Raw genomic sequence first — 27,975 nt, 5'->3', positions numbered from 1 at the left:
AATACGTTAGTGTTGATGTAACTTTTTTCGAGAATACATCCTACTTCTCTCCTTGTGTACTATCTTATTCTGCAGGTTCACCAAATCCTACTCCACTTCCTGAACTCATTCCTTTTGATGTTCCTCCTAGTAAACCCCTGCAGGTGTATCAACAACGCGAGAGGACTGTGCCTCCTACTAGTTCGACCCCTGCTCCACCTGTCATCCCATCAGCTTCTACTCTGTGGTTCCTGATTCTCATGGTTGTCAAGGCGGCGGCGGCATCCAGGCGGATCTCTAGGGGCCTAGGCGATTGTCGCCGCCTTACGCTGGACTAATTGGTATCGGACCAGGTTCTGGCACTTATTTATGCCAAATATCTACATTTACTTAAGATATCATTCATAAATAAGCAAATACCCCTGTATTTGAATCCAATAAAAATAGTTAAAAAATCAAATGAAAAAATGAAAAAAAGTCAAACCCCCAGTTCAAGAACAAAAACTGGATTTTTAGCAGTAGGTGAAATTTTCAACTTTCTAATGCTGAGTTTTTTCTTAAATCTAAAAATTCCATAAATCTCAATATAAATAAAACATTGCTAAAAACCCAAAGTGCGGTTAAATATTCATTTGTTTTGATATTTTAAAAAATATTTTCATTCAAAGCGATTTTGACAGCATTCGCGCACACAAAATAAGGTTTGATCGGAACATAACTCCTTCAATATAAATCAGATTTAAGCAATCTTGGATTTGTTGGAAAGCTGGTTTTGTGTTCTACCTAATACAAAAAGTCACATGTAAAAATAAAATCATTTGATCAGTCAAACTTCTTAGAGAACAAGGACATTTCTCTAAATCGAGAGCAGCTTAATTACTTATTGATAAGATCATATTTTCTAAGAATAGTATAAACCTGTTGAAAAAGGCTAATTTACCCAATAGGGGTAATTAGTCCTAGTTGTATTATGTTTTATCCTTTTTTATTTTCTCTTTTTTTCTGGTTTTTCCCCTCAGCCGATCTCTGTTTTGGCATTCCTAGTGGGAATAGGAATTCCTAATAGGATTAGGCTGAGGTGGCATTCCTACTTCTACTTTGACTAGTTGTAATTCAGTTTATTATAAATAAAGGGCCTGGATGATCGATTTTGATCATTCAAGCATTCATTCTCAAGGCTGTTTACATGGTATCAAAGCCTCCTCTGATCTAAAGAGCAGCCCCAAGATTTTTTCTGGTTTTCTCTCTCTAAACTCTCTCGGCCTCTGGTTTTCTGCATCTCCACCTCTCTCGGACTCTCTATCTCACTCAGGGCAGCAACTTTGAGGTGATCCAATGAAGATTTAGCTGCTGCCCTCAATGACACCTCACTAAAGACTATACTACCTTGGGTGTGATCAGATCTGCCGCAGGTTTCCTCCAACAGATCGAGCTGCTTCCTTCTCAAGCTGATTTCTGTGTTTTTTTGGAGATTGATCCCTGCCCCTGTTGATCTACACCTCCTTTACTTTCAGATTGCAGATTTGGATCCAACTACATCAGATTCAAACCTGCAATTGATTTGCATTCAGCTTTTCCTAAATTTTTCAAATTTAGGGTTTCTTATTCCATCATCAGAAGGTTCTGATTTTTTGAAGACTTATTCCCTACCACCTGCAGAGAATTCGATCCTAGTTTGAGCTATTTTTTACAGCTAAATTTGTGGGAATCTTAAAACCCGTATCTTCTACACTTACATCATGTCTGACATCACTTCAGCTGACTCTGATGGATCTTCTCGACCAGAGTATCTTCCTTTTGCTTCTCCCACCAAACTAGATGGGACCAATTATTTAATGTGGTCCAGATCCACTTACCTTACCATTGCTGGCAGTGGCTGCACAGGACACCTTACAGGCACTACTCCTATCCCTACTGAAGAAGGAGCTGCCCAAACTAAATGGTTATCTACTGACTCCATGGTCATGTCATATCTTATTCATTCTATGCATCCTTCAATTGCACCGGGCTATCTTCTCCTAGACACTGCTGCCCAGATATGGAAGGCTGCCAGAGACACCTATTCACAGGTAGGGAATGATGCTCAGGTCTATGAATTAAGGAAAAAAATCCATGACACCAAGCAGAATGATTTATCCATCCCTCAATACTATGCTGAACTTCGCAAGTGTTGGCAAGAAATTGATCATTACTCTGATAATCAGCCCACTAATGCCACTGACATTGCTGCCTACAGAAAGCATGTCGATAAAATTAGGGTTTATGACTTTTTGGCTGGCCTTAATGTGGAATACGACCCAATTAGAGTTCAGATTCTAGGCAAAGATCCTTTCCCTACACTGGAACAGTCCTATGGCTTGGTTAATAGTGAAGATCGCCGAAGAACTACTATGCTTAACACTACACTTCCTGATTGATCAGCCTTGCACACTGGGGCTGGTTCTACTCCTTCGGTGGCTGATACTTCTAAATCTGAGAAAACAGCAGTTAAATGCGAGCATTGTGGCAAGTTGTGGCACACTAAGGCCACCTGTTGGAAGATACATGGCAAACCAACCGACTTTGATGCTAAACGTGCTGCTCGAAAATCGAAAAACAAAGCTAATCATACTGAGGCTGTCACTCCTGCTCCTCCTACTAACACTGGACCATAGTTGTCATGGCGTCACGGCGATCCAAGTCGGTGGAGGGGTGTCACGTCGATATATCGACATGTCGCCCGCCATGGCGTTGCTATGGCGAGCATGTCGACCATGTTTTATTTTTTATTTTCTCTATTTTTAATGTGTTAATAGATGTATACTCGAGCCATATTTTATTTTTTCTCTATTATTTCTCAAGTTTTAAGAAGAAAAATCAGAAATCGAAGAAGAAATCGAAGAGGGAAAGAAGAAATCGAAAGAAATCGAAGAGGGAAAGAAGACAGGAAGAAGAAATCGAAGAGGGAAAGAAGACATGAAGAAGAAATCGAAGAAGAAATTGAAGAGGGAAAGAAGAAATCGAAAGAAATTGAAGAGGGAAAGAAGAAATCGAAGAGGGAAGAAGAAATCGAAGATAGGAAGAAGAAATCAAGAGGGAAAGAGAGACAAGAAGAAGAAATCAAAGAGGGACGCCATGGCGTAGGTCGCATGAACCTCTCCAGCCAGGACGCTTGCACTCGGACTATCCAAGGATGAACTTGCTTTCCGACGTATGTTACAAAGCTTCCGCGCTTCTACTACAACACCACCTACCAATTCTTCCAGTCCTCCAGGTTCACATTTAGCCCACTCAAGTATTTCTTTTGTTGGTCATTGTGCATTGGTAGTCTCCTCTCCCTGGATCATAGACTCCGGTGCCACTGATCATATGACTGGATCCTCCAGCCAATGTACTAAAACTCGCAAAATCTCGATCGAGATTTCGGAAATTTCGAAAATCTCGAGGTGGTCGAGACGAAACATGAGTTCGAATAAAAAAAATACAAAATCTCGAGCGAGATTTCAAGCATTTCGCGATATCTTGAGATAAATTCTATATCTCGCGAGATATTGAAATATTCCTCAAAACCACTTCATATAAATTACCAGAACACGTCAGTCTCGGTCGAAATTTTGACTGAGACTACACAAGAGCTCTGAAATTTTGTGGTTTTTGGCTTTTTACTCATTTCTTCTTCATTCTTTCACTTCTCATTCGAATCTTTGCCGCATCTACGCCTGAACCACTTGGAGAACACAAGATTCAAACTTCTTAGCACATCTATGAAGCCTTTCCACTATTCCAGGTAAAACTATATTCTCAAAATTTGTTTTCTTTAGGGAAATGCATGATCAATATGTTTGTTTGTGATGAAATTAATATATGTTAGACACTGGAAGCCGATCTACAACTTCACGGTGTCGAAATTGTTTTTTGGTATATATATTATTTTTTTATTTTTCTGCTTCAAAATTTTGATTTTTTTACAACAAAAATAAAAAAATAATAGGGGTTATGTATATTGTATGGTGATCAATTAAATATATGTTAGACACCATTGGCCGATCAACGGCCTCACGGTGTCGAAAATATTTTTCTGCCAATAATTAATTATTTTATTTTTCGAAAAATATTTAAAATTTTCAAAAAAATAGCAAAAAATAAGAAAAAATATGAGGTTTTTGTTTTAAAATTACTGAAAAATATAAAAATAAATTGTACATACTTTTTAATTGCTGCCCATTTACATATCTTTTCGATTTTGTTGTGCTAGGTCAATAATTATTTGAAAAATATTTAAAAATTTTATTTTTAAATATGAGAAAAATATGAAGGTTAGGGGAAAAATACAAAATAGCTATAAGTATATTCTACATGTTGTTTTATTGCTGCCCATTTGCATATAATTTCGGTTTTGTTGTGCTAGGCCAATATTTATTTGAAAAATATTTTAAAAATTTGTTTTTAAGTATGAGAAAAATATGAGGGTTAGGGGAAAAATACTAAATAGTTATATACTTGTGTTAGTGCTCTTAAACAGTTAAACTAAAAGAATTGATGTGCTTCAGTGATTAATGAATTGTCTTTTATTCATGCAACAGTAAACTAGTCCGATTATGGCGGACCGTGGAAAACGACAGAGCAAGAGGCAAGAGGGGCAGAGGCAGCCGGCCCGGACCCAGGGGGAGGAGAGAACACCCGGGCACACTAAGGGTGATATTGCATGGTTGCACAGCACTCCAATTGATGAGGATAAAAGAAAATCCCAATGTAACTATTGTCACATGCAGTTTTTGGGAGGTGGTGCCACTAGACTCAAACAACATCTAGCTGGGAATTCTCCTGAAGCGGTCGCATGTCATATGGTCCCTGTTGAGATATCTAGGGATGTCATTGAGTACATGAAGGGAGGGAGTAAGAGGAAGGCTCAGAGGGAGAAGGCAAGAATAGAACTTGAGGAAGCAGTGAGGTGTACAGCGGGAGGCTATCATGATGATGTTCATCATGGTGATGATGATGATGACAGTGATGATCCTGTCTATGTTCCTAATGATATAGAGACTGAGCGAGAGGCTAGGGATTGGAGACGAGCACAGATGATGAGCAGAGCCAATTATCATGAGGATCAGGAGAGACAGAGAGTAGGTGGTAGTGGAGGAGCTGGTACCTCTAGAGCTGGTACTAGTGGTAGTGGAGGAGTAGGTGCATCTAGAGCAAGTGGGTTGCCTAATCCCTTTAGGAGATCACAGAGTACGAGGGCAAATCCGCCTCCACCACCACGAGATGACCCAGCACTTCACCAAGCACCTGGTGTTTATAGAAAGAAAGGCAACAAACAACCAAAAATCAAGGGAACATGGAAAAATCTGAAGGGGATGGTGAAGGAATCTATAGCTAAGTGGATGTTATACAATACCATCCCAGCAAACATAGCACAAGGCCCCTTTTATCAGACTATAATAGATTCCATTGCTAAGGCTGGCCCAGGGTATAAGGGGCCCACCCCACATGAGATTATGAATGTGTATTTGCCCCAGCAGAAGAGAGAGCTTGAAGACTACATCAATGAAATGAGGGGGATGTGGGAGAGCTATGGGGTGACCATAATGTGTGATGGTTAGACTGGTCCTACAAGAAAGTCCATCATCAACTTTACGGTGTATTGTGATGGAAGGACAATTTTTCTAAAGTCTGTTGATGCATCCAAGGAGAAAAAGGATGCAAAGTATATCTATAAATTGTTGAAGGAAGTGGTAGAAGATGTAGGAGTGGGGAACGTTGTCCAAATTGTAACGGACAACGGAAGCAACTACAAAAGTGTCGGTGAGAAGTTGATGCAAAACAGTAAGTACCGGTTGTTTTGGACTCCATGTGTTGCCCATTGTATAGACCTCATGTTGAAGGACATGGGAAAGATCAAATTGGTACAACATGTTGTAGAAAAGGCAAGGCAAATGACCAACTTTGTCTACAACCATGGGTTTGCATTGAACCTTTTGAGGGAGAAGTGTGGGGTTGACTTAGTGAGGCCATGCATAACTAGATTCGCCACCAACTACATTGCACTCAAGAGTATAGAGACCAAGAAGTCCGGACTTAGATCTATATTTGCCTCTGAAGACTGGTTCAACTGGAATGGGTCCAATACCCATGGTAGTAGGGAAGCACAAGCTACCATTTCATCAGATGACTTTTGGTCAAAGTTGCATAAAGTGGTACAACTTCTGGACCCAATGGTCAAGGTTTTGCATATAGTTGATTCTGCTCTCAAGGGACCAACCATGCCACATCTATATGTTGTCATAGACTTGATGAATGAAGGAGTTTACAATGCAAATTCACGAGGTAGCAAACACTTTCTCAAAATTATCAAGGAGCGCTGCGAAAATCAACTTATGCATCCACTGCATAAGGCCGGTGAGTGTAGTTTGTTTTTTATGCGATTACATCTTTTAAAGTTAATTTGAAAGATATATTACTAACTAGTCAATATGTAATGTCAATTTCAGCATATTATTTAAATCCCAAGTACCAATACAGTCATAGGCGTGGGTTAAATAGTAGTCTTATTGACGTAGTAAAAGAAGTAGTTGCCAAGTTGGAGCCGAATAGTAAATTACAAGCTATATGCAACAATGAGGTGAGTCTTATAAGTTATAATTCATTTGGAATTACTCAATTCAATACTAAATAGTAATGAGTCATTACTAATTGTAAATATTTTCCAAATGATTATAGTTGAAGACTTTTTGGGATGCATTGGGAGGTTTTGGAACCGATGCTGCAAAGCAAGGCCGGACACGCGATGATGCCGGTACTCATTAGTCATTACTCAATTCAATATCTTATTCTTTAAATTATGTATGTATTGAAACTTTTGAAATGAAGATGACATATCTCTTTTGTTGTAATGCAGCTGAATGGTGAGTATTGTATGGGGGTTCGGTAGACAATTTAAGAAAAATAGCAATCAAGGTTCTCTCCCAGACATGTTCAACATCTGGCTATGAACGGAATTGGAGTACATTTTCTCTCATCCACTCCAAGATGACAAATAGATTGGGTTCTGAACGTCTATCTAACTTGGTGTATGTGCATTACAATTTGAGTTTGAAGATGCAACACATACGCATGGGACAAGAGGGTATCGGGGAAAATATCGATCTCGCCGACATATTCCAGGTGGAGTTAGATGATGAAGATCCTATTGTGGATTGGGTGAGGGATAGAGTGAGCCAGTGTTAGATCAGCCTGAAGGTAGACCTGACCCCATAATAGCCGAACATATAGAAGCTGATGTGAATGACTTTATGGCTGCAGAGGGTGAGGTACACGCACGGGACACGTCACCCATACCGTTCCAACCTACCGGTGGCAATGTTGATGAGGAAGAAGATTGGTCAGTGTCCTCTGGTGGCGGTGGTGGCGGTGGTGGTGGAGATGGTGATGGTGGAGATGGTGATGATGGAGGTGATGATGGAGGTAATGATGGACGTGATGATGATGGTGATGGTGGTCAAGCATATGAGGGAACTCGAGTCCCGTATGTGGTAGAAGAGCAGCAAGAGGCAATCTATGCCCCCACACCGGCCACACGGACCACACCGTCCACCTCGACCTACTCGAGAAAGCATCGTGGCCAATCCCGTCCTGGTGGCCGTGGTAGTGGTACTAGTAGGCAGGCTGAGCTTATAGACATTGATACCCTATCTGGCTCTATTGGTGGACTGAGTATTGGCGATAGAGACAGCAGATCGAGTGGGCATTTCCGTGCCCCATCTTTTTCACATAGAGAGCAGTTCATCTTCAGCACAGTCAAAGTATAGTTCATCTCATTCACATCCATATGGCGCAGGGCAGGCTGGGCAGTACCCTTGGGGGCGGGAGCCTATATCTTCTCCATCCATTCCCAGTTTTGAGTATGACTCCCACTCACAGGGACATAGTGGATCGTCTTTTGTGGATGACATCTTTTCCTACCCAACCCATAAGCCGTACAACCCGTACCCGTACATGCTCCCAGAGCCGTCATATGACTCATATCATAGTGGATCAGTGGGTAGTACTTCTTCACAGTTTGGTGACCTATATCCTAAGATAGGTTACCTTCAGCATGTTGATGATGCAGTTTTCATGGCCACTGTGGATGACTACTCTCGTTTCTTCTCCCAGACTATGATGTGGCATACATTTATCCTACAGTCGGAGAGCAATACACGTCGGCTCCATCGGACTATGAGTGGAGTTGATCCTGGACGGCGGAGTAGTTATTATTAGCAAATTTGTGAACATTTAAGTCACTTGACTTGTATTGGACTATTGGGGATATTATTATTTTGCATTTTTTATATCATCTTCTTAACTCTTAAGTTGTTAACTTGTTAATTGTTATTGACTTAATGTCTTATGTACTTAATATTATGGCTTAAGTTATGGCTTATGAGTTATGACTGTTATGAGCCATTCCCTTTATGCTTCCAACTTCCAAGTCAATTTACTTGTTTAATGTACAATGTGTATATGTAATTAACTAAGTTATACATTAGGGTTCGACCGTACATTGCCAATCAATGGTGCAAATCCAAAACACCATTTTGGGTGACTATTTTTGCAATTTGAACATTTAAATGTGTTTATATAGCCTAACATAGGGTTTCCATGAAGTTTCAAGCCTTAACTTGACCTACCGAAACATACCAGAAAGAATACAAAATTTCGACCGAAATATCCGAAATTTCGAATATTTCGGTGAGCCCGAAACACCGAACAAAACGAGTTTTCGAACTATGCCTCCAGCCACTTTACTCGTTACTCTCCTACATTTGGTAAAGATAAAGTACGGGGGTGGCTGATGGCTCTCTCTCTTCTATCTCTGGGAAGGGCTCTATCAGCTGCACTCCTTCCTTACATTTATCCTCTGTTTTACATATTCCTAAATTTACCACTAATCTTTTTTCAATCAGTAGTCTTACACTCTTACCCGTGATTTAAATTGTAAAGTGACTTTTTTTCCTTCTCACTGTGTGTTTCAGGATCTGGCAATGGAGGCGACGATTGGATGTGGTAAGATGCACGGTGGATTGTACCTGCTTGATAATGGGAATCCGGAATCCTACTTCACCACCACCTTTGGATTCTCCCATACATCAAAGCGCGTTAGTTTCTTCTGAACTTCAACAATGGCATAACAGACTAGGACACCCCCCTTTAGGAACATTATCTCTTTTATTTCCAGCATTAGCTAAAGAATGTCATAAAAACGAATTTTTTTGTGAAGCCTATGTTTTGGCTAAACAACATCGTTCTACTTATTCCATTTCTAATAAAAGAAGTCCTCCTTTTACTCTTATTCATTCTGATGTTTGGAGTCCTAGCCGGAAACCATCTCCCAAAGGCTATCGTTGGTTTGTTTCTTTTATTAATTGTTATTCTAGGAGTACATGGGTCTATTTAATACACAATAAAAGTGAAGTTTTTTCTTGTTTTTAAAATTTTCATAAGATGATTCAAACCCAATACACTGCCACTCTCAAGATATTGCGTAGTGACAATGGTAAAGAATACATGGATGGTCAGTTCCAACACTACCTTGTTGCCCATGGTATACTCCATCAAACCAGTTGTGTCGATACCCCAGCTCAAAATGGTGTGGCTGAAAGAAAAAACCGTCACCTCCTTGAGGTGACTCGGGCTCTTATGTTTGCCCATTCTGTCCCTTCCCAATATTGGGGGGATGCTGTCCTGACTGCTGCCTATCTCATCAATAGGCTCCCTACCCGAGTCCTTGACTCTGACACCCCTGCTTCTTTACTGCAGGGTTCTTCCTCCTTTGTCATCCCACCTAAAGTTTTTGGCTGTGTTTGTTATGTTCGTGATACCCGATCTCCGGACAAGCTCAAACCCCGTGGGGTCCGTTGTGTTTTTTTGGGATACTCTCCATCCCAAAAGGGATATAAGTGTTACCATCCTCCTACAGGTTGTACCTTCACCAATATGGATGTTGTCTTTCATAAAACTCTCTCCTATAGTCCTATTATCAATCCACACCTCTTCAGGGGGAGACTTTCAGTGAAGATGTGATGGTTGACCTTCCCGTACAGACCCAGACCCGGGCCGCCCCTCTTCCCTCTGCTGGTGCCCAACCGGATTTTCCCCAGGGGGAGCACTTAGACGATGCCTCTGCTGGTCCCCAACAGGATTTTCCCCAGGGGGAGAACTTAGAAGATGCTGAAAATCCTATTGGTGACAATTCCCTTCAGGGGGAGATGACTCCAGTCCAATAAACCATTAGGGAATTTTAGAAGAAAATTAACGACTCTAATCTCTAAACCTATCACAGGGGACATTCCAAATACAAGCAGCTCCCATCCACTGCAGCACCAGCACCACCACAGTTGTCGGACCTGGAACCAGATCAATCTCCAGGTAACATATCTTCTCCTTCTTCTCCTGATTTACCTATTGCTCATCATAAAGGTATTCGAGCTTGTACCCAACATCCCATTTCTCATGTAGTCTCTTATGACTCCCTTTCTCCATCATTTCGTACATTTGTCTCTTCTCTTTCTTCTGTTTGTATTCCCCAAAATTGGCAGGAAGCTTTTACAGATGGAAAGTGGAAAGCAGCAATGATGGAAGAAATGCAAGCCTTAAAAAAGAATGATACATGGGAACTTGTGGTTCTTCCTCCAGGAAAGAAACCAGTTGGATGTAAGTGGGTGTTTGTGGTGAAACAGAAGATAGATGGCACTATGGATCGATACAATGCACGTTTGGTTGCAAAGGGATTTACTCAGACTTATGGGATCGATTATCAGGAGACTTTTGCACCAATTGCGAAATTAAACACCGTCAAAGTGCTACTTTCTTGTGTAGTGAATCTGGGGTGGGAGTTGCAACAAATAGATGTGAAGAATGCCTTCCTCCATGGAGAACTTGACGAGGAAGTGTATATAGACATTCCACCAAGTTTCTCTAGTGATAAAACCAGCGGGAAAGTTCGTAAATTGAAGCGTGCTTTATATGAGCTGAAACAGTCCCCCCGTGCTTGGTTTGGACGATTTCACAAGACAATGATCTTTACGGGTTATAAGTAGAGCAATGCTGATCATACCTTGTTTATCAAGAAAAATGGTGAAAAGGTAACCCTCCTCATAGTTTATGTGGATGATATTGTGGTGACCGGGAATGACAATCATGAAATCACCCAGTTGAAGACTTACCTTGGGTGAGAATTTGAAATAAAGGATCTGGGAAAACTAAAGTACTTTCTAGGGATAAAAGTTGCTCGGTCTTCTAAAGGCATCTTTCTTTCTCAAAGAAAGTACATCCTAGATTTATTGACCGAGACTGGGATGCTAGGGTGTCATCCTTCTTATACACCTATGGATGCTACTACCAGACTTAAAGAAAAGGAGGGAACTCCTGTCGACAAAGGTCGTTATCAAAGATTGGTTGGTAAGCTCATTTATCTGTCTCATACTAGACCTGACATAGCAGTATCTGTGAGTATGGTCAATCAGTTCATGCATGATCCGCATTCCTCTCACATGGATGTTGTTATCCAGATCCTTCGATATTTAAAGTCAGTACCGAGAAAAGGAATTCTTTTGTCTCTGAATGGTTATCTTCGTGTTGAAGCATATACTAATGCAGATTAGGCTGGTTCCTCTGATAGAAAGTCCATTTCTGGCTATTGCTCGTTTGTTGGTGGCAACCTTGTTACATGGCGTAGTAAAAAGCAGAACATTGTGGCAAGGTCTAGTGCTGAAGCTGAGTTTCGTGCTATGGCACAAGGTATTTATGAGATGTTATGGCTCAAAGGTTTATTACAAGATATTGGTAATCCGGTTCATCTTCCCATGATGTTATATTGTGACAAGAAGGCTGCTATTAGCATTGCCCACAACCCTGTTCAGCATGATCGTACCAAGCATGTGGAGGTTGACAGGCATTTTATTAAAGAAAAGTTGGAAGGAGGGCTGGTGTGTGTTCCTTTTGTGCAATCAGCTGACCAGCTTGCTGATGTGTTCACTAAAGGCTTAAGTGGAAAGGTTTTTCATCCTATTCTGGTCAAGTTGGGCATAGTTGATATTTATGCTCCCACTTGAGGGGGAGTGTTGAAATAGGCTAATTTACCAGATAGGGGTAATTAGTCCTAGTTATATTATGTTTTATCCTTTTTTAATTTCTCTTTTTTCTGGTTTTTCCCCTCAGCCGATCTCTGTTTTGGCATTCCTAGTGGGAATAGGAATTCCTAATAGGATTAGGCTGAGGTGGCATTCCTACTTCTACTTTGACTAGTTGTAATTCAGTTTATTATAAATAAAGGGCCTGGATGATCGATTTTGATCATTCAATCATTCATTCTCAAGGCTGTTTACAAAACCAAATGTATGTTTTGATTGTTTCAAACTTCAAATAGCTTGCTTCATCAGTTCTGCTGTCTTCTAGTTCTATATTGATTTTTGATGACTTTATTTGGCTTAATATTGATTTTTTATTACTTGATGTGACTTAATGTTGATTTTTTATGACTTGATGTGCTTAATATTGATTTTTTATGACTTGATGTGGCTTAATGTCGATTTTTTATGATATAAGGTACATATTGTAGCATACTAAATAATGTTAGAAAAGAGGGTAAATAAAAAACAACACTTGGGCGCCTAGGCAATGCCGCCTAAGCGCTTAGGCACCCCTCCACCGCCTTAGGTCACCTTGCCGTCTTGACAACTATGCTGATTCTCCTCCCATTCCAACTCATACGGCTCCACCTGCCTTACCAGTGGATTCTGATCTTCCCATTGCTGCTTGTAAAGCTAAATGTTTTTGTACTCATATGGCTTCCTCTTCCTTGGTTACTTTCATCTCCTAAATTCCAACTGAGCCACCCCCCTCTGCAACTCCCATTCCTATTCCTGCTCCCCTCCGCAATCCCAACACCTCTTGCAACCCCACCCCATCCCCTTTCCGCAACCTCTGGCCCAAACCCTCCCCCGGCCTGCAAACCCCATCCCACCACCCTCTGCAACTCCTGCCCCAACCCTAAAACAGAAGTCAGTCCAGACAGATGCGATCCAATATGAAGGGCGGGTGATAAAAAATGGTGCTTCTCTAATGCTCTCCCCACCTTTCAAATCCCCATTGACAGAGGAGAACCAGTTACCGGAATTGCAGAACTATCCTCATTTTCTACAACCTAGAAACCATTTACCTGTCTATTTCTCTTTCGGAGTACTGGAGGCCAGTCCCAGTCGATCATTAGTTTTCAGCTCTACACCCCTGAAATCAGAACCCTAGACGGGTCTACTATGGACATCGGCGAAGCTGTCTAAGAGGAGGAGCAACGGCCTGTTGGTTGTCTCTGTATACGATCCTTCCACGAATTAAAAAAATGTCACGACATTGAGATGAGGTGACAGACTAATCAATTAATTAGCTTTAGTTTATGTGTCTCTTCAAATGAATTTTCTCTGCTTATGTTCTTTTATCTGGCCATCTGGTTTGACTGCTTTTAGAAGCATCAGATTTGGGGTGGAAGGAATTTCTTGGTGCCCTAGCAGTGTGAGTGGGAAGAAGAGATGAGCAAACACTGGATTTTACAAGAGGGGGTGAGGTTGTGGAAAGGGGCTGGGGTTGCGAGAGGGGGTGGGGGTGGGGGTGGGGATGGGATTTGCAGAGGGGTGGCTCACAGTAGAGGGGAAACAGGGGGTGCAGGGTGAGGACCGCGGGGAAAAGCGGGTGGGTAAGTGGGAGTTGGGAATGTTGGGGAGTTGTAGGGATGGGGGATAGGGAGTTGCAGAGGGGGACGGGGTCAAGGGGAGGGGAGATGCGGGCAGGGAAGGTAGAGGAGGTGGGGGCAGAGTGGGCTGAGGAGGGGGGTTGTGTAGGGGGAGGGAACCAGGGGCATTCAAGGATTTTGAATTATAGGGGAGAAAGAGAGGAGGAACTGAGGAAGTTTCCTTTTCTTGGGGTAATCAGAATAGAAGCTTGGGGTAGGGGAGTTTAAGTAAATAAATAGCAAGTATAGTGGAGTGATAGAAATTAATCCTATTTTTAACTCTCTAGAAATTTCTCTATTTAAGGAGAACTTTGGCAAGCTCTCAAAAAGACAGAAAATACTTTTTTTTAACCCGAACATTACCTGGGACCCGGGCCAGCCCCTAGAATTTTATTAATATCCAGGAAAAATCAAAGAATACAAGGGGGGGACATACCACCTTACCCCAACCCACGGAGCTCAGCCACTCTAGGCCTCACAAGAACAGACCATTCCCGACCCAAGAGAACATGAGAGAATGCATAAAAACTATCTCCTCAGCATAGGCAGACCAGCCTTGTCCTCCCGAAGGATACCCTGAATCGCACCCCTGGGCAGACAGTCCTGCTGGAAAGTATTAGAGGATCCAGAGTAGCAAGCAAGATTTGCCAACCAATCAGCCGCCCTGTTACTTTCACGAAAAGCAAAGGACACATAAGCCCGAGTGGATGAGACTAAGTCCAGGACCTCCCGAAACCAATATCAACCCTTCCAAAGGTTACACCTCTTGTGGTTAACCATTCCGACAGTGGCAACGGAGTCCGAGTTAACCACTAAGTCAAGGAAACCTAATTCCTGGTAAAGATGCAAACCATCCCTCAAAGCCCTTAGCTCTGCAATCGAGGTGGTGCAAACACCATAAAAGTTAGCAAAGGCCACCAGGGCCACACCATTCGAGTCCCTAATGACCCCTCCACCACCTCCATAGCCCGGGTTACCCCTACACGCCCCATCCACATTAAGCTTTACAGTGGCGAAAGGAGGACACCAATACACTGGAACAGGCTGAGCTGGCTTGGAAGCTGGAGCCACAATGCCAAAACACTGTAGTATTAGGCTTTCTCTAGAGGACTCCTTCCGACCCACCTTGGTTGGCAAGGGGGCCTCTTTCACCCAGACTTTAATGCGCTCAACTATTGACATGGCAGTACGCCTGGCTTCCCCATGCCTTCTATTGTTTCTCTCCTTCCACAGCTTCCAAACGATCAAAGAGGGTAGGATCCATGTGATGTAGGCACTTAAGCTGTTCCAGCTAGCCGATTCCTGCCAGAGAGTTATTCAGCCTTTGACATCCTGTGAGGGAATATAAAACACATCAAAAATGCGAGTGAAGTAGTCCCAGACCTTGGAAGCTGTACCGCCAGAGACCAGGCAGTAGTCAGTAGTCTCCCTCCTTGGATTCCCACAGTAGCTGCATTTGGAGGCCAGGGGGATGCCAGCCGCCATCAAAGAGTCATTGGTGGGGGGGGATTCTCCCATTGAGGAACTGCCACGAAAAAAAGGCTACCTTCAGCGGCACCGACTGGTTCCAAATCAACTTAGCATAGGATACCACATCGGAGCCATCCCGCACTGCATTCCAAGCTGATCTAGTAGTGAAGCAACCATCACTAGAAGGGGCCCAAACTAACACATCTTCTCTGTCAGCAAGGGTAAAGTTACCCAGAGAAATGCTATCTCTAATCACGGCTGAATCAATGTGATTAAGAATGTCTTACCTCCAAGTACCATCTTCCTCCAAAGCGTCTTTGACACGTAGGTCTGTATCAACCAGGAGACCATTATCAACATAGTCAAGCAGAGGTCCCCTCCCAGTCCAATTATCAAGCCAGAAGGAAATATTGCCAGAGCCAAGCAACCATCTAGAATTTTCCATCAAAAGCCCCTTGTAAGCCAGAGTGTTACGCCAAGATTTGGATCCAATCCCATTCGACCTAGCTAGAGCCACATGTAAATTTTTAAAGAACTTTGCCCTGAAGTAATCACAAGAATGTGGCCCGTGGAGGAATATTAGGGACAGGTGGTGTGTCAACTGATTCAGAAAGTAATTTTTCTATGTTATCTAATTTTTTCATGCTATAAAATATTTAGATCAACAAGAAAATTTAAGGTATTGCTAAGGGTTGTATTGGAAGTTGCATGTATACTATGTAGATATGGGTGATCCTGGTCGGCAAAACAGGGGGGTTTTGAAGCTACCATATAACTCTGTTTTCAGCGTAAAACACTAAAAGATTTCCTGGGGGCTAAACCCGTCCAATAGTATGGGCAGACAAGGGTCCAAAACACCGTCGCGGCACCTAGCCTTAGTGTACACAGGACATCCACCACTACAGGATATATGGCCTGGGAATCGTTAATGAAATAAACCGAAAATAAAGCAGAATAAGGTACTTCACACCTCGTTAGCGGTAGAACCGACCTTGAGGAAACAGTACAAATACTAAAATAAAGCTGCAGTAAAGAAAGATTTCATATACTTCTTACCATACAAGTAGTCGGAGATAAGTTCTCCTCTTTCACTCTGCTGCAGATCCAAAGAATAGGAGCGACGATCTGTTGTAGATCCTCGATTCTATTCCTAGAACATTAGCAAATTACAAAAGGCTCTGTGGTGAGCTGTATTGTGAGCGTACTAAGGCTTTGATACCAATTAGGAAGAAGGAGGGGGGCCTGAAATGGAATTTCTCCTTTTGATGTAGAGATTATTCCCGGAAGACTGTATAAAAATGCCAGAAAAATGATTAAATTTCTAGATGAATTTAACTATGAGGTTTTGTACTTCTCGGAGGTTACTGACCCAACAGACCTTCTTTATGAACTCCTCTCTGAGTCGGATATCGATTCTGATACCGAGGACTTCGTTTTCATGACCAATGAGTCTACCTCTTCCCTAGCCATAGAGATTACCAAAATATCCGAGGCTGAAACAGCTTTAGTCTCTCTTAACGACCTTGTTCAAGAAGACGTCTCTTTTGATTTAAATCTCTTTAACAAAATAAAGGAGATTAACCATAATGAGGTTTACAAGCTATCTAAGCTGAACCTCTGGAACAATCGTTTCTTTGACCAAGCTAGCGGAAACACTACGGCCCAGTCAACAGACGATGCCAGCCTTGAAATCAACCTTTTTAACCCTGACCAAATCAAGAGGTATAGGACTTATATCCTGGGAAGATAAATTGTCCTTTAACATAAGTATAATTCTTTGGACTTTGGGAAGTCGAAAAAATCATATCAGAACCGTCAGTGATGCAGTGTTTAAATATGGTAAGAACACCATATTCTTCATCCTGTTCATCCTGTTGCTGATTACAATCTTGTCCAACTGTTTACTTTCCCGTTGCCGGTGATCTACTCATCTTAGAAACAGATGCAAGTAATGAACACTAGGGATGTGTCCTTAAAGCGCGCCCTCTCAAAAATCCCACTGAGGAACAAGTGTGCGGATACAATTCCGGAAAATTTACTCCCCCTCAAATTAATTATCTTATCTATGAAAAGGAAATTCTTGCCATCGTTATTGCCCTGCAGCGATTTAGAATTTACTTTATTCCTGAAAAATTCCTTTTACGCACTGACAACCAGGCCGTAAGAGATTTTTTTAAATCCAAAAAGCGAGAAGAAAATTCTAGAAGGATTAATTGGTACAACACCATTAATCAATATAATTTTGAAATTGTTCATATTAAAGGAACTAATAATTTCTTGGCTGACTATCTTAGCAGATATGAATCCTCGACGCCCTCCGGACAAAGGTAAAGGTAAATTGCCCAACGAAGGGAAAAAGAAGAAAACTTCCTCTCGAGAATACTTCCCTTTCCCCCTCGTCTGGCGGAATACTCATCCGAGATCCCAGTCGCGATGGCAGTTCCTACCCAAGGTCGCATTTGGAGCATACAGCCCTACCCAAAGGTCGATTATGTATGCGAATTCCTGCCACCCCAGCAGAATTCACTCCTTCTCTTTATCAACCTTTCAGTCCCTATTTCTACCCAGAAAATAGTCAAACTAATGTTCTAGGAATAGAATCGAGGATCTACAACAAATCGTCGCTCCTATTCTTTGGATCTGCAGCAAAGTGAAAGAGGAGAACTTATCTCCGACTACTTGTATGGTAAGAAGTATATGAAATCTTTCTTTACTGCAGCTTTATTTTAGTATTTGTACTGTTTCCTCAAGGTCAGTTCTACCGCTAACGAGGTGTGAAGTACCTTATTCTGCTTTATTTTCGGTTTATTTCATTAACGATTCCCAGGCCATATATCCTATAGTGGTGGATGTCCTGTGTACACTAAGGCTAGGTGCCGCGACAGTGTTTTGGACCCTTGTCTGCCCATACTATTGGACGGGTTTAGCCCCCAGGAAATCGTTTAGTGTTTTACGCTGAAAACAGTTATATGGCAGCTTCAAAACCCCCCTGTTCTGCCGACCAAGATCACCAATATCTACATAAGTATGGGTTAGCCACTAGAGGCACCTACCTAGACTTGACCCATATACCCTTCAAGGATTTTGATAAGGCTATAAACGAATGGGCACAAACCTTTGCCGTTCTCATAGCCAATAACAAGGCTACTTGGAAGCCTGAGAAATTCATTGAATACCTCAGTGGTTCCTTACAGGGAGATGTTTTGCAATTCATCAGACTTCCGTCCCCAAGAGGGTGTGCGTACATCTTTTGGTGAATCTGTTTACACAACAGAAACAGAGGGTTTTTACACCAGAAAAGATGACTTACATAAGTATGGGTTAGCCACTGGAGGCACCTACCTAGACTTGACCCATATACCCTTCAAGTATTTTGATAAGGCTATAAACGAATGGGCACAAACCTTTGCCGTTCTCATAGCCAATAACAAGGCTACTTGGAAGCCTGAGAAATTCATTGAATACCTCAGTGGTTCCTTACAGGGAGATGTTTTGCAATTCATCAAAAAATTTGACCAAACTGAGGAAGGCAGACTCGCCAAAACCAACCTTGTTATTTTACAGACTAATTTTGAAAAAATTTTAGTCGAATTTGCGAAAATCATTAAAACAGAATTTTGTGGTTTTCAAACTTATCGAAGATGTCACATTTAATTTAACCAAAATTAAGTTAAACAATCTTGATGAGTTCAAGGCTTTTTCCAAAAAATAAATGAGCCTCTATCAGTTACTTGATTCTGCCAAGTCTGAGTACTGGCGCGATCAATTCTTCCCTAAGTTACCCCCACCTTGGGACGAACTTTGTTACACTACCTATCCTGAATATATCAATACTACCAAAAGTAGTGATACATTGGGAAATCGGATAAATTTTGTTTTCCGACATATTCTTGACCACTGCCTTAAAGCAAGGGCAGCTAAAGCTATCAAGCACAAGATCTCACCCGGTCTGTGTAAAGATATGCTCAAAAATGAATTTGAATTTGGCACAAAACCAAATTATTTTAAGAAAAAACCTGTGAAGACCAAATGGTTTTCTAACAGGAGATACAAATGGAAAACCTTTACACCAAAAGACTTTTCATCACAGAAGAAGGATAAAACGTTTACCAAAAAACGGTTTATCAGCAAAAAAAAATATCCATTAAAGATGAGATACAACAATCTTGTCCAACTGTTTACTTTCTCGTTGCCGGTAATCTACTCATCTTAGAAACAAATGCAAGTAATGAACACTGGGGATGTGTCCTTAAAGCACGCCCTCTCAAAAATCCCACTGAGGAACAAGTGTGCGGATACAATTCCGGAAAATTTACTCCCCCTCAAATTAATTACCTTATCTATGAAAAGGAAATTCTTGCCATCGTTAATGCCCTGCAGTGATTTAGGATTTACCTTATTCCTGAAAAATTCCTTATACGCACTGACAACCAGGCCGTAAGAGATTTTTAAACTCCAATAAGCGAGAAGAAAATTCTAGAAGGATTAATTGGTACAACACCATTAATCAATATAATTTTGAAATTGTTCATATTAAAGGAACTAATAATTTCTTGGTTGACTATCTTAGCAGAGATGAATCCTCAACGCCCTCCGGACAAAGGTAAAGGATGAAGTGATTGGCGATGGTAGCAGCTTCATCTTCATCAGTGATGACCGAAGGTTCCTGGAACGTATAGCAGGAGGCCGGTCGGAGGTGTCAGATTTGGTACGGCTGGAAGAAGTGTTCTCTTTGTCGCCATCCCAACGTACTGGTAATGGTGAATTCGAGTCCACCACTCCAAAGGGAGTGATCCGAAAAAACTCTCCAAAGGCCCTTAAGCTTGAGAGAGAGGCCAACATCCTCCAGAAGCCTAACCCCCAAGCCCCCTTCATCAATCGGCCTGCAAACCTTCCTCCAACACACCCAGTGCCTGCATTTTCCCCATTCCGAGCTTCCCCAAAGGAAATCAGCAAAAATCCTGTATAACCTCCTACTGAGAGAACATGAATGAGGATCAAAGAGAGTAACATGTTTTAAAAGCGTAAACCGACCCCCTGAGGATAAGAGCCGGCCCTTACAACCTGCAACCTTATTCCTTATTTTGTCAACTAGATCATCAAAGAAACAAATCCTGAGCCTTCCAGAGTGGAACGGGGCCCCCAGATAGGTGATAGGTAGAGACTTCCTGGTGAAACCAGTAACCACCCCCACCATACGGGCTCTAGCCAACGACATCTTGTCTCCCAATACAAAGCAGCTTTTCTGCCTGTTAACCAGCTGCCCTGAAAAGCCTTCATATCTGCCAATGAACCCCATTATTTGTCTAACCGAGCTCTTCTAACCCATGGCAAAGATAATGGTGGCGTCTGCAAAGAGGCAGTGAGAGATCCCAGGGCAACCTCTCGGGAGCTTGAAAAAAGGCGCATGCCCCTCTACAAAAAGATTTTTGATGCCCCTGCTAAGCACTTCCTCCGCCAGGATAAAAAGAGCAGGGGATAGGGGATCCCCCTACCTCACTCCCCTGGAAGACTTGAAAAAGCCAAATTGGTTGCCTCCCAACACCACTAGAACCAATAATTCTCCACAGTCTTCCTGATCAAAGAAATCCAATCCTCACAAAAACCAAACCTGGAGAGGACTAACAAATGGAACTTCCATTCCAAGCGGTCATAAGCCTTCGCCATGTCCAGCTTAAGAATTAATTGCCCCCCTGGTCTTCCTGTTCAAGTCTTGAGCAACCTCTTGGACAATGGATATGTTGTCATGAATACATCTGCCCTGCACAAAAGCACCTTGCTCCTCTGCCACCAAGGACGGGAGCATCCCCGCAAGCCTAGACAGAAAACACTTGGAAAACATCTACTTGGGGCATTAGAATTTAAAGTATTATTAAGAGTTTTAAATTTGTATATCTGCCTTTTAAGAGGCTTCCCTTGTGCTTATTTTTATTCATTCCCATCTTGTAAGTTGTGGGAGATTAGGTGTCTTCATAGTGTAATCACAAGTGGTGATTCTGAGGTCTAATTGCCACCAAAAGGCAATCAAGAGATGGTAGAAAGCCTAAAGACAAAGAGTCTTCTTTGGTAATGGACGTAACATTGATGGGGTGGAACCATTCTAAAAATCATTGCCATTTCCTCTTTCTCTCTATCTTTGCTTGTGATTATTTCATCCTCGAAAAGAAACCCATCACTAATATTTGAACCCAATTCACACCCTCTAGGATTACTACCTAGGTTATCACAATAGTGGAGGGAAGATGTCATACACATTTTCCTTCCTTTATTTGAAGTTTCTTGTCTTTCACAAACTTCCATGATTTGTGTTTGACAAGCTTCCTTATCTAGGAGACTTTGTTTTCCAATTTTTTTTTTTTTTTAACTCGGCTTTTTAGCTTCTAATCTTGCTTTCTTGGTCATCAGTGGTTTATCCTCAAAATATTTTCCCAAATAATGTTGGCTTAATTTTGATTAGTATGTAGCTTGTGCAAGGATAATGCGACCTCCATTAATCCAGCTTACCTTATTGTTCAGGTGAAGCGAAGAATAATCATGCTAAGTAAAAAAACATAAAGAATTCCAATGGTCAATTAGTTATTTTATCTTGATATACCAAAACAAAGCAGTGGATATTACCCAAGTCGGCAAGTCCCCTAGTCAGGCCTTTAACTTGACTTCTTGTTGGCACCAAAATTTGGCCGATCTGATCAATTGATCAAAATGTTTGAATGACTTCAAGTTGATTGTACGGAACTGACAGTCGTCAAAGATTGACCGTGACTTACCATGACTGTGGGAGCCCAACCGCAGCTTACCATCAATCATCAATCACTGACTGTCAGGGATCAACTATTGCTTACCATCAATTGTCGGAAACTGATCATGGCCGACCAGTGATTAGATAAAGATACGTCAACCCAGACCTGCAGCTAATCTTTCAATTCAAGACCAGAACAGATATCAAGGGGAGGACAAGATCAAGCAATTCATAGCAGACGAGCTTGCTAGAGAGGGCTCCTCCGGTTCAGTTATTCAATTACATATGGGGACCCCACCTAGTCATGCAGTTCAGTTGATGAGATGGTGCCTTTTGTTGTCGTTGTTGATTAAAATTGTTTTCATATGGCCCCCTGGTTGTATTATATTTTATTATTGATTTATAATGAAACTCTGATTAGAAAATAAATGAATGCACAAAAAAGTACAAGGAAAAGTAACTCCATCGTTTGTCTCTACCAATACAAAACTTAAGCACATTGTTTTTGAAAAAGAAACAAGGAACAGTAACGAATATGATCATATATGAACATGTGCACTATATTGAGAGTGCAGTAACGTCATAAGCTTATAATAATAATAATAATAATATGATATCAGAAAAATCAGAGTTTTTTTCTTTTCTGGATAAGAAAGTCAGAATTTTCTATCTCTCAAAGCTATTTAATCTCATAGAACACATGGTCAGAGAACATCCAAATAATTTCTCTCCAGTTCACACATAAAAACAAAGATATTTATATCAATAAGATTAAATATTCAATGGAAGGGAACCCAAAAAAAAAATACTGACCCATCATTTCCCCTCAGCTGCCATCTTTTTCCGGATCTCATGAGCCGTGTTGAAGATCCCAAGAGTAGGTGTGTTGCACACAAAGCACTTCTTGTTCCTTGAATGATGCTGTGGGCCAGAGAATTGTAAACTAGAGTTAAATTTTAGCATGAGTTAAACATTTGAGTCAGCTTTTCTTTGAAAATAAAATTGTTTCATAGGAACAACAAAATTCCTACGCTAAGTTACATGGTTACAGGTGCAAGTCCGGTTCTACAGATCCGATCAGCTCAACCATTTAATATTAGAATAAGGGGACTTAACTAAATGGGACTAAAAATTAGGTTTGGGTACATGAAAATATCATACAGACTAAATATATTCAATTTCCAAGTAAGCAAAGCAGGTTGATAGCCTAGATGCATTCATTATTTATATCCAAAAACAACAACAAAAACTTAAATAACACAAGTGCAGAGTTTAAAATTTATATTGTGTGCAGATGCAAATTGTTGAACAGTGTACCGTGAGGAGGAGAGTTTCTGCTTAAGTTGAGAGTTGTGTTCAGTAGTTGTAATTAGCTTTAACGTGCCTTTATTTGTAATTTGACTTGTAACAGGATTCTTAATAAATTATAAGTGTGGGCCTAGGCCATGATAGGATTCATTCTGAATTCTAACGTGGCTCTAGGGTTCTCCCTCTTCCCTCCATCGTATTGCCTCTCTTATCTTCTCTTCTCTTCTCTCTTTTTCTTCATCCTCCCTTCTTCTTCTTCCACCTCTTTCTCTTGTAGATACCGGTTTACATGTTTTTATATTATGACATGGTATCAAAGCCTGCCTACCCAGTTCCTACTCCTTTATTCTCGGTTTTGAAAATCCTTTAAGGTTTTCCTTTGTGGTTTGCAGCAACATATGCTGCCATATCTGTTCTATGTAACCCAAGTTTGTAACAACATGAAAATAAACAAGGGTTACTCCACATATGTTACCAACTTGTTTCCCCCTTGCCTGGATCACCATGGAAGATGGATCTAAATCAAATTAACCAACCATATGAAGACTATTACTTGCAACAGTATGTCCTTGGTGTTTCCTCTTGACTAGGTTTGATTTTTTTCTGAAGATTATTGCTGATCACACAAACTGGAGGTACCCTGTTTTTGGGTTTTCTGGGCAGAATCGAATCTGCAATTACTGAAGATCTGTCCATTAGATTTTCCTGATATTTTGGGGATCTGAAGGCCCTCTGGTCAGGTCCTTTGACCTAGGTTTGAGGCTGATCTTAGCCTCTGATTTGTTGTGATTAAAATTCTCCCAAAAACTGGGTTTATGTTTTCGGATTCTGGTTTTTTGTTCCTGATTTCTCATCTTGCCATTGGACCATTATTAGATTGTGGGGTTTGGGTATTCTATTGACCTACAATCTCCAAGCAGAATTGTAGCCACATCCAAGGAGTTAACTGTTTGTTCAATTGGGATTCTGTATCTGATATTCTGATCCGAGTTGAAGTGATTAATGTTGGAACTGCTGCTGATCATTCATCCTTATATATTTATTGACCTTTGGGCTCCTGTGACTGTTGATGTGTTGTGCCTTCATTGAGATATTGCAGTTGTTTACTCTTGTATATACATAATGGGTGATTCAAAAACCTCCAATGTACTCCCTCAATGTCCAGATTACTTCTATCAAGTTTAATGATGCATCTAACTATCTTCTTTGGGCACAAGCAGTTAGAGTTTATACCACCGCAAAACAGAAGATGGACCATCTGACTAAGTCTCCACTTACTATAACTTCTGCTGAGTATAAGGATATCGTGGCTATCTCCTTCCCCAGTTATTGCTGTTGTTGTATATGTGAGAAGATTCCATCAATCCACCAACAAAGCTTGCTATTGGGGAGAGGATATTTTCCTGCGGCTCCTCTGTTCTGGTTTTCTAGACAGCAATCTTCCATGGTGATTTTCATCACATCCAACCAGTAGATTGAGTGCAGCTTTTGGTATGTCATTTCCCTAGTCTTAAGCAACCTTCGACTATAATTTCTTGCCGATCTAGTGGTTGCAACATCCTGAGGTAATAACTTTCTAAGTTTGAACTCTTACTTTCTAATTTTAAACTTCTTTCATATCTCATGATCCAGCCATCAGAATTGACTGAAACTTTGAAACATTAATAATTCCAAAGTCCCTACCCTCGACTGGAAGGGTTTCCCCATTTAAGTTAGCTAATTGCTATTTTGTTTACCATCATATTTTCTGGTTTTTGAAGTCTCTTTCTGTTCTGCAGACAGCAGAGATTTAACTTGCAGTTTGTTCCCTGTGGCTGAGTATTTAATGAGTGTAACTTGTATCAGACCTGTGGTTACTGGTTACATAAGTGTCAACAGCCCTTATTCATTAGCTTTCTGTTATTCAATGGGTGAGCATTTTCAAAAACAAATACAACTACTGTAGAACCCCAAATTCCAATTTGGAATTTGATTTAAACTGGCAACTACAATTTAGAATTCATCTCCCACTTGATTGAAATGTTAGGATCACAATTTTGTAACAGATTAAAGTAAGGAACCTCCAGATCATGCAACGGAGCAAATATGCCACTTCTCTATGGAAACTGGAACATGTGCTGCTGGCCCAATCATTGAAGAATTAGTTTGTTGTACCTAGATCGATGGATGAAGAAACCACCTTGAAGTTTAGAACAGAAAATTTCAACAAATTTTCTTGTTTAAATCATTAACCCATAACCGTTAAAGGCAGATACTGAACCCCTAATTCTAACAAGTAGTTGAAGACTGGTTCAGCTTGATTCACATTCTTGCAATGAACTAATTTCCTGACAATAATGAAACAGTTCAGGTGATCAAATTTGTCTGTGTACGAGGAATCCAGTCACCATATCTACCAATTGAAAGCATTAATTGAATTAAAAAAATAGAAAGTAAAAGAAAATTAGGAAATGAGAAGAATAAAACTTGCCTTCAAAGCACAATGCTCACAGAAATAATGCTTGCACTTGGTGACTACAGCATCCACGAATGGCTGCCTACAAATGAAACATGCAAATGGCAATGCATCGTCCTCATCTTCACTCAAATCCCCTCCTCCTTCATCATCTGTGCCATCCCCTTTCATAGCTAAATTCCTTTTCCTTTCTTTCTCAGCTTCTTCCCATTCTTTCTCCATCTGCCATCCAGACTTATAATCTCCTCTATCATGCATAAACTTACATGCATCCCCAAAGCCACAGTAGCCAGTCTCCTTGTAATCCTTACAAATATCTGGTTGATAATCAAACCTTGCTGAAGACCTAATATGAGCTGACGCCCTAAGAGGGCCATGAGCTCCGCTAGCCTTCTCTCCAGAGACAGTGTGTTCTCTTCGGAAGCCAGCCTTGTAATCAGTATATCCATGAATACCTTTATATAACTTCTCATCCCCAGAAGATTTGGATTTCCCTTTAAGAGCTTCTTCTGCTTGCTTAAGAACTTTCTCTCGGAGTGCTCGAGCATCTTTTGAGAACTCAGTCTCAGTTTCTAAGGTTGCTGTAGCCCGACTATCGTTTTGAACTTGAATTTCCTTTGAAGATTCGAACTGGAAGATAGGAGCATCATGCCCTTTTTTTGATTCACCAGATAGCGATCGCTTTGAAGACTCAGTCGAGAAGTGGAGTTTATTGTCAACCTTTGGAATCTTCTTTTTGTTGTTGATCAAACTCTCACCTTTCAAATTTTCTTCTTCATCGTCATCATCATTTATCGTTCTCTTTCTGATGTTTTTGTTTTTCGAGGGTTTTCTGAAGAAACTGCAGACTTGTTCAGAGGGTTGAGGTTGAGGTTCACCAGAATCCGCCATTACCACAGATGAGACAGAAATACTGAAACTGAAAAATGACATCAATGAGTATCAGAAGTCACATTTATTGATGGTAACAGGACAGAATTTGCATAATCAGTAAAAGAAATGGAAAAATCTGAGGAAAATTTTTTTAAAAAAAATTTATTAAGATTTCGCATATAATTAGAATTTCTTGTAACTTCATACAAAGTTTGATTTTATTAGAAATTTCAAATGTCTGATCTATAAATTATTTATAATTTGTATGAGCTATTTAATTTTCTAATAACTAATACAAAGTTATTAAAATCCAAGAATCTTAGAGGGAATTTTGTTATTCTAAATCACAGACAAAAAAAAAATTTAACACAAAGAAAAGAAAACCTATTTGTAAGTATGTTTTACACTTAAAAGAGCAAGATCAAAGAAAAATAATAACGCGTTGCTTTCTAAAGACCTAAACAGTAGCCACCTACTACCACGTTCCAGATTCCACATAACAGAAAGAAAGAAAGAAACACAACCAGATATTCAGACCTACTGGAATAGCATGTGGTTTACATATTACGAACAACATCTTGAGTAAAACAGCAAGAAAAAACAATCGCCCGAAATCCGTTCCTCCAGAAACAATCAAGAAAGGTAAACAATAAGCTCATAGTTCATAATCCAAATGCTCCAATCAAAGAAAAGGGCCCTAATTCAACAGAACCGAAATCTGAAGAAAACCCATCCCGTAAAACAAAGAAAACTATGTGGAAACGAAACAATCGTCCAAAAGAATCCAAACCAGAAAGATGGGAAGGAAGAGGGGACTGATAAACCTAAAGATTTGAGGGGCAGAGATGAGGAAAGATCCTTGCAATACGTTGGCTGTTGAAGAACCAACTAACTCAGAAATGTATTTTCGTAGACACAGGAAAATTGCTTCCTTTTGTTTGATTTCATAAAAGAGAGATAACGCCGAGAAGCGAAGGTGAGACACGTATGGTACTATGCAATAATACTATTTTCAGAAGGAAAGAAGAAATTGGTAACTGAAACGCATCATCATGTATTGAAATCCTTTACAATTCATCGTAAAAAATCGATTTAGAGAAGAAAGAAAACCTTTGATACTATCGAGTATCGACCGAAGCACCGTTTCAGCAACTCCCAAGTGATGAGTTTCCTTTTCAGCAAAAGGAAGAACCCCGCAGCCCGAAGGAAGGATGATTGTAAGTCGCGGATGACTGAATGCAGAGGAAATAATCTCTTGGCTGACGAGTTTCCGCTACGGAAAGAAGATGGTCCCACTCAGCCAGAAGCACCGAAAAAAAATGAAGAATTGGATACCGGTCGGCGAAGTATGGTCATCTGTGAGGAGAAGGGTTTTATAGTTTGTTTTTTTTTTTTTTTTTTTTTTTT

General features: G+C 40.7%; 1 protein-coding gene across 2 annotated transcripts in view; it reads right to left on the bottom strand.

The window, feature by feature from the left end:
- The window catches only part of LOC122638287 (zinc finger CCCH domain-containing protein 1-like), a 63,066-nt gene extending 35,330 nt beyond the window's left edge, over positions 1-27,736 (bottom strand). Inside the window, exons 1-4 of one of the 2 annotated variants that reach the window (XM_043831175.1) lie at positions 27,679-27,736; positions 25,711-26,614; positions 22,746-22,853; positions 12,962-12,965 (exon numbers count right to left, since the gene is read on the bottom strand). In XM_043831175.1, the coding sequence (XP_043687110.1) occupies positions 22,749-22,853; positions 25,711-26,586 (981 nt within the window). In that variant the 5' untranslated portion in view covers positions 26,587-26,614; positions 27,679-27,736 and the 3' untranslated portion in view covers positions 12,962-12,965; positions 22,746-22,748. The remainder of the gene's footprint in view (positions 1-12,961; positions 12,966-22,745; positions 22,854-25,710; positions 26,615-27,678) is intronic. The other variant, XM_043831174.1, reaches the window with a different exon arrangement.
- Positions 27,737-27,975: the final 239 nt, after the last annotated feature.

This window comes from Telopea speciosissima, chromosome 8 (assembly GCF_018873765.1).
Source record: "Telopea speciosissima isolate NSW1024214 ecotype Mountain lineage chromosome 8, Tspe_v1, whole genome shotgun sequence".
Lineage (NCBI taxonomy): Eukaryota > Viridiplantae > Streptophyta > Magnoliopsida > Proteales > Proteaceae > Telopea > Telopea speciosissima.
This window is presented reverse-complemented; position numbering and strand designations above follow the sequence as displayed.